The 14,307-nt window shown below is 43.5% G+C and overlaps 1 protein-coding gene across 11 annotated transcripts in view; it reads left to right on the top strand.

Annotated features, from left to right (window-relative positions):
• The window catches only part of LOC132239803 (centrosomal protein of 76 kDa), a 159,697-nt gene that overhangs the window by 30,549 nt on the left and 114,841 nt on the right, over positions 1-14,307 (top strand). The window contains exon 1 of one of the 11 annotated variants that reach the window (XM_059706693.1): positions 3,856-4,477. The exons of 9 other annotated variants lie outside the window; for them this stretch is intronic. In XM_059706693.1, coding sequence (XP_059562676.1) covers positions 4,144-4,477 — 334 coding nt within the window. In that variant the 5' untranslated portion in view covers positions 3,856-4,143. Of the gene's footprint in view, positions 1-3,855; positions 4,478-14,307 lie in introns of those variants that run through there. One more of the 11 variants, XM_059706694.1, reaches the window with a different exon arrangement.

The raw sequence follows: 14,307 nt of genomic DNA, 5'->3' as shown, positions 1-14,307 counted from the left end.
TTAAATTGCATTTAGGATTGGTGGTGGAATTCGCTTTAGAGGAGTGAAAATTTACAATGCTTTGATGGGGATGGAAGGTATTTGCTATGGGGTATTACACCATTTAAAGTGTATAAAATATTAAAAGCTTATTCATATCAGTATGTACAAATTTTAAAGCATCTGCTTGTCATGCACTCATGTTTGGTGGACTGAAGGATGAAGTGTCAGGACTTTTTTCTTGCTCTGGGCAAGCTTGGAGAGACTTTGTAACACAGCAGAAAGAGCTGAGCTGGTCAGAGGCCTGGATTCCAGTCCCACCTCTTTCATTTACTAGTCCTGTATTTTGTAATCTGTAAGTAGGGGGTAATAATATCTGACCTTCATGTTGTATAACTAAAGAGAGCACTTTGAAAGTATAAAATATCCCCCCAAAAGTTATAAGGTATTATAATTGTGGGCAATGAAAATTTAGGTTATGATACTGAAAAAAAAAATGCTGTTCTATTTTTTTCCTTTTTGGTGCACTTTTCTAGGTGAATGTGCCTCTTAGGAGCAATTGTCTGGGAGTGTCTGGGATAAGCTTGGGCTGCATAGGCCGATTGTGTGCCCTGAAGGCCGTGCTCCCTGAAAGACTCAGAGCAGCTCAGCCAGCACATCCAGAGTATGAAGCATGAAGTACATTTATTCTGCAAAAAATGATAAGTAAATATGAGATGAGAAAAAATGTCAAGGATTCCATTTTTTTAAATAAGTACAACAAAATCAACACAAATTAAAATCATATTCAGAGTAACACATGCCACCATTTTTCACAGATCTCACAGCACTTTGAAAAATATATTGAAATATTTACTTGAATTATTCAGATATTTATATAGAACAATTATTTAAAAGTGGTGATGCCACAGACCGGCGTGGGACTCAGTGTTGAGTGTTGACCCAGGAACCAAGAGGTCATGGGTCCTATTCCCCCAGTCAGGGTACAGGCCCTCGTTGCAGGTACCATCCCCAGTAGGGGGTGTGCAGGAGGCAGCCAATCGATGTTATTTCTCATGGATGTTTCTATTTTTTTCCTCATGGATATTTCTATTTCTGTATCCCTCTCTCTTCCTCTCTAAAATAAATAAAAATGTATTAAAATAAGTAAAAGCAGTGATGCCTCAGAATAAAAAAATAAAATCAGTGACATATTTGGGACAAAATATACTGTACATAAAAGGTATTTGAACCTGAGAAAATGGAAAGGTGCTAAGTTATTCCACATTATTTCTTGAACTCCTGAAAATATGTTTGTTAGGTTAGGTGGCTCAGGAGGCGGCGCAAGAAATAGAGTCCAGTGAATCAAAAAAGAAAGGAAAGGAAAAGGTTTATTCTGCGTGGGGGACCCACGTACCCCCAGGACAGGGCACGTGGATTCACACCAACAGGGAGGGGGGCGCTTTTTTTATACTGCAGTTGGGTGAGGGGCGGGGACATGAGCTGAGGTATTCTCTGCCGCAGGGGATGGGCGGGGGTATTCAGAAGAAGTCCCTATCTGTGTGGGGGTATGTGGATTCAGGGAGAAGAAGCTGGTATCTGTGTCTGGCACGTTGATCTGTGAGAAGTCCCAGGGGAAGTCCATTGTCTCAGCACATGTATCTCATCCTGGGCTCTCTCCGACCTAACAATATTGATTTCTGATAGCCTTTGAGTTATCAACAGTCACTTTCTAGGAGTCCTGTGATGATGGATGGTGGGACTTATAACATTTCAAAGGGTTATGATAATCATACAAAAAGTACTAGAATTATACTGTCTTTGTGCAAAAAAAGCATCAAGTGTTTAGGTTTTTAATGACTAGATTTTTAATAGAACAGCTAGGATTTTTTTAAGATTGATCTTTTATTTTTTCTGCATGCAGAAGAAACATCAAACAACATTCTACTCGTCATTTTGCCTCAACTTAATTTCATATTAGCTCACAAAGGCAAGAAATTTACTTAGGAAAGGAAAAAATTCTGTTGTGAATTTGTTTTAAAGGATAAAGTTGTTTTTTTCCTTCCCTAAGTGATAAATTTTTTCTTTTTCAATTATAGTTGACATACATACAATACATTAGTTTCAGGTGTACAGTAGTGATTAGACATTCATATACTTTGTGAAGCGTTTACCCCAATAAGTGATGTTTTTTAAAAATTTACATTTTAGGAAGAAAAACATTATGGCACTGAATCACAGGAAGGTTATATACTATAGAAGGGCTTTCATAAATTTGTATTGGGGGGAAAAAAGTCCATCTTTCAAATAGAAGGTTTGAATTTGTTTCTTCCCTTCCACTCTCTTCCTTCTTCCCTTCGTTATCTTTACCTGGAGATTTATTTACTGTCCTATGCCTCATGGATTCTTCAGTTTATTAATTCACTGAACTTGTCTGGAGGGGGTGGGGGTAAGGTTAAGGACAAAAATGCAATAGGTTTTTGGCTGTAGTTATCAGTGCAACATGGCAGCAATATCCCATAAGGCCAGAAGATGGTGATGTTGTCTATAAAAGTCGACCATTTCCAAGTTTTTCTGCATTGTTGAAACTATTTTAAAGCTCCCTGCATTTTCAAAATTCACACAGGATCTAAACTTTTAAAATAGGGATTTGGGGGAATGTTTTTCCATGTTTTAAATCTTTTCTAAATCATATAAGAAATTAGACCTTTTCAGGGTTTTGACAGGCATATAGTGCATTTTCACAGGCAGGATTGTGAATCCATCACTAAGTGAGGTTACTTTAAAGGGTTTTGTATCTCTTGTAGTGAGTTATAATAAGGTGCCCAGGGAGAAGCTTTTTTCTCCCTCTTTAAATTTCTTATCGGTTTATATCCTTTTGCTTTTCTTTCTTCTCCCCACTCCTGCTATATGTATTGTGGTGTCGTAAACATTAAGAATCGACGGTTGTAATTTCTACAGCAAGATAATATTGGTAAGTGTGCAATGTCTAGTTTTGCACATAAAGCTGCCTTTAAAAGATTTATTGGTACTTAACTATGAATAAATTTACTTGTTTGATGCTTTCAGCTCTGTAGGATTCTCACACAGGCCTAGCCTCAGAGTGAAATGTTGCCAATTAAAATTTTTACCAGTGAGTGATTATTTTGTCTAAGATTTATATTTTTTGCATACTTCCTGAGTCCAGCAAGGCCCAGGAGTATTTTTTATTCTATGGCTAATTGCCCTCCATTCAATTTTGCCACTCTGTTGTCACTTCCACATCTTAGGAACAGACTAGGCTAACTGGCCTTGGATGACAGTGGTCATTGCAGACATCTTAGTGAGATGTACGAACATTACAAATGAATCTGGAAGGAGGCAGATACTAACGTCTGCAAACTATTTACAACATAAGCTTATACCCCAGGCCCTGGGCTATGCGTTTGGGCGAAGTCAGTCAGCAAAACCCATAGATCCCTGTCCTCATGGAGCTTACACTCAAGTTGGGAGCGGAGTAGGAGGTATTCAATAAACAAGGTGTCGAAGTAAATGATATGGTTTGTTGGTGGCGATAGCTACCCCAAAAGGAGCAGGAGAGCAGGGGGCAGGGCCGAGGGCGCGGCGAGGCCCCAGCAGCACCAAGCAGCCCGATCAGGAGAATCCCCTCCAGGGTTGCGGGAGGGGGCCCCAGGCCGCGCTGCTGCCGCAGACCTTCATTTCTTGGGCATTCACTGCAGGCTGGGTTCGAGTCCTCACACTGTCGGCACGCCAGTTCCGCCGGGACTCCGTGCCAGTGACCTCCCCATTGTGCTGGGGTGGCTACGGGTGGACGCGGCCGGGGCCGGGGCGCAGCGGCGGCCGGAGCCCCTGACCGCGCGGATCAGGGGCGGAGAGCGCAGCGGCCCCCGCTCGGTGCGCGGCGGCGGGGCGGGGCCGGCGGACGCCATCGCGTCGGCTCGGGCTGGCGGCGGCGGCGGCCTGGTCCGGACCGTCGCGGTGTCCTCGCCGCCCTCCGCTCGCCCACGGCTGCCCAGGCCCTCGCGCCGGCCCCCGCCTGGTCCCTCGCGGCGGCGCGCGCGGCCGGGCAGGGCGGAGCCGTCCGGGGATGAGGAGGCGGTGGCGGCGGCGCGCCAAGACGATGCTCCGGGGCTGAGGAGACGCCGGCACAGGCGCGGGCGGTCCAGCGCAGCGCCGAGCCGCGGGATGGCTCAGCCGGCCGGCCCGGCGGGCGGCGGGGAGCCGCGGGCGGCCGCGGCGGGCGGCGAGGGGCCGCCGGAGCCCGGGGAGGCCGCGGGCGCGGCCGGGGGCTCGCGGGACGCGCTGAGCCTGGAGGAGATCCTGCGGCTCTACAACCAGCCCATCAACGAGGAGCAGGCGTGGGCCGTGTGCTACCAGTGCTGCGGCTCCCTGCGCGCCGCGGGCGCCGGCCGCCAGCCCCGCCGCGTGCGCTCGGCCGCGCAGATCCGCGTCTGGAGGGACGGCCAGGTCACCCTGGCGCCCGCCGCCGGCGACGCGGGAGAACCGCCGGCCTCTGCGGGTGAGGTCGCCCCCCCGCGCCCCCATCTCCCCGGGGAGGCCCCCCGCCTCGGTCCCCTCGCGGTTCCCGGGCCCCGCCCTTCCGCCCCGCGACCCCCTGCTCCCGTCTCCCACGGCGGACCCCCGCCGCGGCCCATTTACCCCCGCCGGTTCCAGGCCCTTCGGCCCCAGACTCCTCCTCCCCTCACCCCCCACGGGAGACACGGGCCTGGGGCCCACGGGGGAGGGGGACTGTGGCCGAGCTGGACCCTGCGCAGGTCAGAGGATGGGGTGGGGGCGGGCAGCGCACAAAGGGTTGTGGGGCGGGCGGGCGGCCGAGGGGTCCGGCCCGCGCCCCCCCCCGCCCCCCCCGCCCCCCCCGCCCCCGCCCCCCCCCCCCTACGGCAGGACGCGGACCTGCGGCGGGTGCTGGGGCGCGCACCGCCCGGCCCGGGGCAGCGGCCCGCGGGCGCTGGGGGGTGGGGTGGGGGGTGGGGGGGCCCTCTGATAAGCTGTGTGCACCCTCCCCGGGCCTGGCGGCGCACCTGTGTTTGTGTTCGTGCTGTGGTAGGTGCTGTAAAAGGCTCACCTGCGATCTTGTCAAGGATCGTTTATCGGGTGTCAGGAAAATGACACCTTTCCGAATGAGTAGTGATCTAGTATTTTTTAAAAAATTGGCCACAATATTCTTTCGGTTTGGAAATGTAAAGAAATCTGAGTCCCGAGGAGAATGCTGCTATTTTGGTAGATACTGAAGATGAGATTAAAATACGATTTCTTTAGTACATGAAAGTTGTAAATTAACTCCTATTTACCTGTACATTAAAATTTGTTGCGATGAAAAGAAGTCTTGTAAAGTAAAAAGTAGACAGGATAGCAGATAAATAGGTAAAGTGGGTTTTAGGTCATTGTGTAATGTGAATTCTCCAGATTGTCACATACACATCACGCATAGCTGGGGCTTACTCACATATTTATTGAGGAGGAGGAGGTGGATAATGGTTTCTCCTATCAGTTTTACTCTAATTCCATCTTTTGAGAGTCAACTCATAAAGACATTAAAAAAATCCACCCTCTTCTTTCAGCAAGTTGATGGAAGTGTCAAAATGCTTAAGGTGAAAGATGTAATTCAGAACTAGTCGGTAAAATGACATTTAATGAAAATCCTTCTCTAAATTGATTAAATAGGATTCAAGATTATGTTGTCAGTCCTTTCAATTCCAGTAGAACACTTGTTAATTATTTTTAGTGTCAGGTATAATTTTTTAAATATATTTTTTATTGATTTCAGAGAGTAAGGGAGAGAGGGAGAGAGGGAAATCAATGATGAGAGAGAATCATTGATAGGCTGCCTCCTGCACGCCCCAAACTTGGGATCCAGCCAGCAACCCAGGCTGTACCCTGACCTGAATCACATGGTGACCTCCTGGTTCATAGGTTGACGCTCAACCACTGAGCCAAGGGGGCAGACTAGAATTTTTTTTTATTTAAAGCTAGCCTTCGTGATTCTTTTGAAATTATTTCAAAATTTTTTAGTCTATTTGATCTATTTATTGTGTTTAAACTTGGACTTTATATTAGTGGGGAATACTTGCAATTATAATTTATTTACAATATATTGTATGATATGAAAAGATACATTTATAAAATAAAGCAAAGCTGTGCCTTGAGAACCAGTGTTTCAAGGGGAGATGGTTGTGTGCAACCTGCTTTTAGATGCAGCATTGGTAGTGGGGATTTCCTGAAGGCACAAATTGTCTCTTGAATTTAATACTGAAGAGTAGTTTAAGTCATGTTTGTGGACTTACTAGTAGTTTAGTTCTCAAAGACTTGGATTCTGGTGGTAGGTGTTTTGTTTTTTTAATCAAAACCTTATATCGAGATGAAAATTTTTGCATCATTAATATGAATGATAGTATGTTTTCCTCAATGTAATATACCACCTTTATGGAGAGAATAGTAGAGTTCTTTCCTGCGGCAATAGTAGTACACCTGTAATCCATCCTCTTCCTTCTTAGTTTGGCTCATGACCTCTGCTACCAATTGTGGAAAGAGCTCAAACAAAGTTGTTATAGTCTTGAGCATTTTAGGGTGATTTAATTTAATCTTTTTTTATAAAAATATATTTTTATTGATTTTTCACAGAGAGGAAGGGAGAGAGATAGAGAGTTAGAAACATCGATGAGAGTGAAACATCGATCAGCTGCCTCCTGCACACCTCCTACTGGAGATGTGCCCGCAACCCAGGTACCTGCCCTTGACCGGAATCAAACCTGGGACCCTTCAGTCCGCAGGCCGACGCTCTATCCACTGAGCCAAACCGGTTTTGGCCATTTAATGTAATCTTTAAAAAGTTCATACAGAAGATTATATTAGACAGTTTATTTCTTTCTAGGTTTTAAGAGTAGTTGCATTGCTATGGAAGGCACAATGTCTTCTGAACATTTAATTCTGATTCTTAAAAATGCTGTTTAATTTGGTACTGTGCACATTTGTATAAATTCTGTTTTTAAGGGAAAATGGTCATTGTGACATCTTCATTCTAAGAAACAGTTTTTTCCCCATTGATGATTATATGTTGTCAGCAATTAAAAGCACTTATATTTTCACGCGAAGTTCATTGAGTTATTTTCTAAATGGAGGTTTAGGGAAATTGGGTGACTTGCTCAAATTCATATTGGTACCTCTTTGAATCAAATTCAAGTCTTAACCTCTAGAGTTTGTAATATTGTGAAATGAAACAAATTTGGTTTGAATTCGATCATGATTCCTCTTCCTAGCTGAGTGACCTTGAGTTCAGTCTTCTCATCTGTAAAATGAGATCGCTTTCTTCACAGAATAGAAGTTTCAGTTAGGTAATATATGTGACGTGATGAACACACTTCTCGGCATGGAGCAGGTCCTCCGTAAGTTTAAGTTCTAGTCCTCCCCTAACTTTGCGGTCCTTTCACACCACCATGGTGCCTCTGATCCAGCTGTTTGGGACAAATGTCTGGGTCAGGGTTTCTCAGCCTTGGCACTGTTGACATTTAGTCTGAATAATTCGTTGTTGTGGGAGCTGTCCTGTGCCTGCATAGAATGTTTAGAAGAATCCCTGGTCTCTACCCACTATATGCTAATAACTGTCCACCACCTCCCCCTAGTTGTGACAATAAAAAAGTCTCCAGACATGGCCAAATGTCCGTGGGGGCAAAATAATCCCCTATTGAGAGCCACTGGTCTAGCAAATACATGATGGGCGGTGCTCAAAATGTGTTCAGTGTGGAGAAATGGATCCTGTCTGTAATCCTCAAGCGAGTGAAATTTTCAGATGGCCGCTGCTTTTGCTGCTGTTGAGTTGAATGAATGAGTACTATTGATTCTTACCCCTATCAGCAACTTTACTCCACTTAGTGCCATAGAAAGAAATAGCACCTCAAACACTTTCTTGACTTGTTTTGGAATTTAATGTAGTAGTAATAGACTTTAGTTCTTGCTTACTTTTAGCATTATTGATACATCCAGAATATTCACATTCAGTTTGAATTAAGAAATTAGAAATATATTGTAAAAAAAAAAAAAAGAAAAATGATGAAACGTGTGGGAAGCATGGAAGTGAGACCAATATTGGAAGAAAACAATGAAGAATAATTTTATTTAGCAGTCAGATACAACTTAGAGCCCTATACTATACTAGGGGTGGGGAACGTTGGGCCGGGCCGCATAAGCCCTCGAAATCATTTGGTTTGGCCCTGCCATGCCATTAGGGGTGAGTTAAATGTTTGACCAAAGATAGCAGGCTAATTTTTAAGTTGATAATTTTGTATGGCCTGCAAATGATGTTATAAATATCTAAGTGCTCCCAATGTTTATGTACTCTTAGTCATAATATGACCTTCTTGTTTGGTAAAAGTTTATTATATACAGGTTTTCACAAAAGTGAAGTTTTCACTTTTATACCATGACTAATGAGTTAAAGACATTCAGCCTCTTGAAATACAAACTGCTGTTTGTCAGTGTACTGGCATTTAGAACACATTTTGGTATACACATTCTTTAGAAAGTAGTCATTAATGGAATTTAGGTTGTATTCCAGATCTTCACAAGATTAGAACACTTTTTTCCTGGGATGCCACGAAGAATTATTAATAAAGTGGTATTAGAGATGAGACTCATTGTATGGACTCAGCAGCCTCTTAGGCCTAAATATCCATCTAGCAAAAATAACTTTTTTCAGATTCTGGTTTCAAAATTTTTGATGTACCTTTAGCTTTAAATGTGTAAAGAACATTAAAAAATTATGATCGTATCTTGATTTAAAGTAACCTTAAGATTGGTGACAGGTTTTCCTAGGAGGAACAATGGAAGCCTGCGTGCATGCTAATAAAGGAGCCCCTTGGTGTAGAGAACATTCAGGCTTTGTTTGGAGTTTGAAAAGGGGATATGATCAGTCAAGCTTATCAGGTTCATGCTAATTTGGTGGGAGAAAGGGTTTTGGAATAATATACTATTTGATTTGAAAGAAATAATATTTGTGGAGAAGGTTGAAATAGTGAAATCATGTTTAAAAACATTAATTTTTTGTTTTCATTTGGTATATTTCCCAAGTGTCTGCGTCCTGATCATTAAAGGAAAGGAACACTTGAAATGTATGTGTATGTGTTTAGGGTAGAGGTTGGGGGTGGATGACATTATTAGGGGATTGGTGAAATGCTTTTCAATTACTATAATAGGTAAGAATTATTCCATTTGAACAATATGTCCAAATATGTGGGTTTGGTTCAGTCTTAAAAACATGCATTGAGGCATGCATATTAGCATAACCAAAGGACACAGACACGATGGTGGTGGGGGCTTGTCCTCAGGGATAGGAGTGGGGGGCGGGGAGGAGACACGTAATATTTTAAACAATAAAAAAAGAAAAGAAAAACATGCATTGAGTTTCTACTATGTGCAAGCAGTGTTTACGTTTCCATGGTTGATGTAAACATAAATAGTTCTCATCATTAAAGAAGAGAAAATAAGACATAAACACAGTGGTAGTACATTTATCATGAAGCTCATGCAGCTTCAACTCAAAGCCCACTCATTTACACAGGCCCTTTCTAGGCTCCTGGGAGGAACTTTAATAATATGTTCAGATGGTCATTTGCAAAATTAAGATATTTTAGTTATCAGTTCAGATTGGAGAGAGAGAGAGAGAGAGAGAGAGAGAGAGAGAGAGAGAGAGAGAAGAGAAGAGAAAGAAACACTGATGTGCACTCTACTAGATGTTGAAGATACAGAGGATGAAAGTGCACCCATACCTTCAGGATGATCACTGGTGCATAAACTAACACTTACAGTACAATAATTCCAAACAATAGAGACATGCACAGAAAACTATGTGAGCCCAGGGGAGAGAGTGACTTGCTCTGCTTGGTGTGATGTTACACAGGTTTCACAGAGATCTATTTTCTTGAGGTCTTCAAGGATGAGCAGTGGGGTAAAAGGCGAAGGACATGTTAAGCAGAAGCAGTAGTAAGCACAAAGGATTAGAAATGTGGAAGAAGTATTAAAAACAAACAACAGTAATGCATGCAGTGTGGCAGCATCCACTTCCCCATATCAAAAGCAGACACTGCTTAATCCGTGATTGCATTTTTGCTGCTAAATTTATAAGCAGCTTCAGAGTTCTTAACAGGGTGCTTCAGGCAGTCACTACCAATTATTTGGAGTTGGCACATGAGGTTAAACCTGTTTGTCTTCTATGCAGTGGGCACCTACTGCGCCCGGAGCATAGGATGTGTGTGGGAGTGGTGGAGAATGAGACAGGCTGGTGAGGTATGTTGGCTAGGATGAGGCTGTGAAGGACTTTTTTTGTGCCACACCACTGAGCTTGTATTTATAGTCTGTATAGGTGGTGTGTAGCCATGTAAGGATTATCGCAGGAAAATGATGTAAGCAGATTACTCTTTTTGGAAAGATTACTGGGAGCTTTGTAGAATATGGATTGAACTGGGTAAAACTGAGGGCAAAGACACATAGGCATCTCATTCTATTATTAGGTCTCAGTAGTCTTTAAGTTGCCAAACCAGTTAGGAGTGTTATGGCTGTTCAGACCTGAGATGATGAAGCTCTGAATGAGGGCAGTAGGAATGGAGACGAAAAGTTAGATTGAGAGTGATTTAGGAAATGGAACAGAACATGGCTCTTTAGTTTTTGCTGTGAGAAAGAGGAAGGAATCTTGGAAGGCTTTCAGATTTTCTGCCCTGGTGCCTGGATGGTAGGGAAGACAGGAGGGGCAGGATAGGGCGGGAAGATGATGACTTATACTTGTTGGAAATTAAAATTGGCCTGGAAAAATATTTTTTCTATGGAGTCATGTTGATTCTTACCACGTGCCTTTGCTCTTCTAGAAGGTTGCCAATCAGTTGTTTAATGTCACATGGTAACATGGAAAGAACATAAGAGTTGGTTGCAAAAGTGGTTTTGACTCTTGGCTCTGACTCTTGTTATCATCACTTAGTCATAACCTGAGGCAAGCCATGTAAACTTTCTGACTACCTATTTCTTTCTTTTTGTTAAACCTTACCCAAGGATATTTTTTCCATGGATTTTTAGAGAGAATGGAAGGGAGGGAGGGAGGAAGGGGAAGAGAGAGAGAGAGAGAGAGAGAGAGAGAGAGAGAGAGAGAGAGAGAGAGAGAGATGGATGTGAGAAAGACACATTGATTGGTTGCCTCTGCCTGCACCCTAACTAGGAATCGAACCCCTGACCCTTTGGTGCACGGGCTGACACCAACCACCAAGCCATACCGGTCAGGGCTGACTCCCTATTTCTTTATCTGTCATATGGAAATAGTATATGTCCAGCCCTTACAAAATTTGTAAGAACCAAATGAGGACATTGATGTGAGGGCATTTTGTCAACTAATATATGCTACACACACGTTTCTCACTGAGCATTTCTTCCCTTTGTAAAAAGAGTATTTCAGGGTACTTTGATTCAGGATTGATAAAGAATTTCTACAACAGTCTCTGGTACATGCGTGAAAGTCCACAAAGTGATTCTCGAGGCTGAAACAATCGGAAGTATCAGCCTTCATATTACCATTAGATTTTAGTTACCGTAGATTTTTAGCATAGATTGTAATGGCTAGGCTAGGGAGAGTCTAGTACAGTGGTTCTCAACTTTGGCTGCACATTAGAATCACCTGGGAATCTTTTTAAAATCCTGATTTCTGGGCCTCATCCTCCAGAAATTCTGTTTTTTTGTTATGAGGTGAGGCCACAACATTAGTAACAAAGAAACAGAATTTCCGGAGGATGAGTCCCAGAAATCAGGATTTTAAAAAGATTCCCAGGTGATTCTAATGTGCAGCCAAGGTTGAGAACCACTGGTCTAGTAGAATGTCAAGGAATGTTTAGTGTTTGGCCACCATTTGTAGTTTTAAATGATTTCTATATAAATATTATGTATTCTTGAATTTAGATTTTTCCTTCACTTTACCACTTTCTAACGTGCTTGATATCATATTCACTTATAATTTAATTTAGCCTCTTTGAATCCTTTGGGGAGTGAACAGAGGCTTTTTGTCATTAATAATATAAATATAAATATGACTTTCCCTCTGAACTCTTGGAACCAATTTCATTTGAGATCTGTAAGATTACATGAAATAGTTGGCCTATTTATTGCTGATGTGTGTAAATTTAAATTTTATTGGTTGGAAATTATTAAAGTTCATTAAAAATTTATTTAATGGTAGTTCTTTAACTCTGACCTTTTGTGATTGATGATATAAATATTCTATTTGTAATTTAAAGAACTTAATATTTCACTCATAGGTATAGTAAAAATGTGTAACTTGTGAAGTTAGTTACAGAAAGAAGGTGTTTCTTAATATATATATATACTAGAGGCCCAATGCATGAAATTTGTGTACTAGGGGGGGCCCTCAGCCCAGCCTGTGCCCTCTCACAGTCCGGGAGCCCTCGGGGGATGTCTGTCGGACATCCTTAGTGCTGCCACAGAGGCGGGAGAAGCTCCTGCCACTGCTACTGCACTCGCCAGCCATGAGCCGGACTTCTGTGCTGCGCTCCCCCTGTGGGAGCGCACTGACCACCAAGGGGCAGCTCCTGCATTAAGCGTCTGCCCCCTGGTGGTCAGTGTGTGTCATTGTAACCAGTCATTCCCAGTTGTTCTGCTGTTAGGGTCAATTTGCATATTACCCTTTTATTATATAGGATAGAAGCCTGGTGCATGGGTGGGGGCTGGCTGGGTTGCCCTGAAGGGTGTCGCAGATCAGGGTGGGGGTCCCGCTGGGGTGCCTGGTCAGCCTAGGTGAGGGGCTGAGGGCCGTTTTCAGACTGGCCACACCCCCTTCGGGGTGGGGGTCCCCGCTGGAGTGCCTGGCCAGCCTGGGAGAGGGGCTGAGGGCCGTTTTCAGGCTGGCCACACCCCCTTCAGGGTGGGGGTCCTGCTGGGGTGCCTGGCCAGCCTGGGTGAGGGGTTGATGGCTGTTTGCAGGCTGGCCAGGGCCCCCAGCCACCCAAGCTCCCAGTGGAGGCTGGCTGGAAGCAGGTATCTGGGATTTATTTATCTTCTATAATTGAATCTTTGTTGCCTTCAGCGGAGGCCAGAGCCGGCCAGGGCAGGCAGGAAGCTTGGCTTCCTCCATCGCTGGGGCAAGCAAGCCTCCTGATTGCTCCAGCTCTGTGGCTGCCGGCCGCCATTTTGGTTGGGTTAATTTGCATATAGTTGCTCTGATTGGCTGGTGGGGGTGGCTTGGGGTGTAGCAAAGTTACGGTTAATTTGCATGTTTCTCTTTTATTAGATTAGATGTTTAAATAAAAATGTATGCCTATGTCTTTTTTAGAATATACACAATCTTGACAGAGGATAAGTAAATATTTGGATAAGTGGATATGGATGGCAGTTATGGTGCTGTATCTAAAGGACCTTAACTTTGGGGATACAAGTACCTGAGGTAACTCTCTGACAGGGTTCCTTTTGGCTAGGATGGTCTCACACATGATCAGATGCCACAGTGGCAGAGTAGATTCAAAGAATACACAGTAGTATGTACAAAATGCATGAAAACTAGAATTCTTCAATTGACAGGAAATACGAGAACATTTGGGATTGGCATTTACTTTTAATGGTTTGGTGTGGGGGAGGTACCCCTCCAAGTTCTTGCTCTTGGGAAAGGTGATATAGTGCTGTGCAGTCAGTGTATTTTTGAGGTTTCAGTTTTTTGGCATACTTAATATCACATGGGAAAATTTTAATCAAATATACATTGTTTACAGAAAGAACCACAACTTCCATCATACTGTCCCTAGCACAGGACTGTCAGAAATGTGGCCTCAGCACTGTCACTCCCTTTTGTTCCTGTGGCAGATGTTGCTAAATGGACACAGTCACCTCCCACCTCTTATTTGCCTCAGAACTTTTATGAAGGTAACATTCTGGTCAACCACTACTAATCCAGTTAAAATTGGCACAGGAGAGGAAAGCCATTTGCAATAAGTACAAACTTTGAGTGTTGCCAAATTACATAAATAAAGATATATTTGAGTTTTGTTGAAAAAAGTTACACTGAAACTGAAGTAATTATTTTTCAGTGGAATATACTTGACATTACATGATATTTGTTCTGTGAGATGATAGGAAGTTAGTTAATTAAGTTTGCTGAATAGAAAGAGGAAAAATAACACTAATGATGAAGAAAACATGTTTAAAACTTTCATTTTAGAGCAGGGTCAGTTATAACATGCTTATTTACTCTAGTGCATGGAATGGGTTTGGAGGGTTTGGGATCTGGACCAAACTTACTCCTAGATTATTGGGGGGTGGCAGTGATGTTGATGAGACCTAACTTCATGGAGG

Source organism: Myotis daubentonii, chromosome 8, assembly GCF_963259705.1.
Source record: "Myotis daubentonii chromosome 8, mMyoDau2.1, whole genome shotgun sequence".
Lineage (NCBI taxonomy): Eukaryota > Metazoa > Chordata > Mammalia > Chiroptera > Vespertilionidae > Myotis > Myotis daubentonii.
Note: the sequence above shows the minus strand (reverse complement) of the source record. Positions and strands in the feature narration are given on the sequence as shown.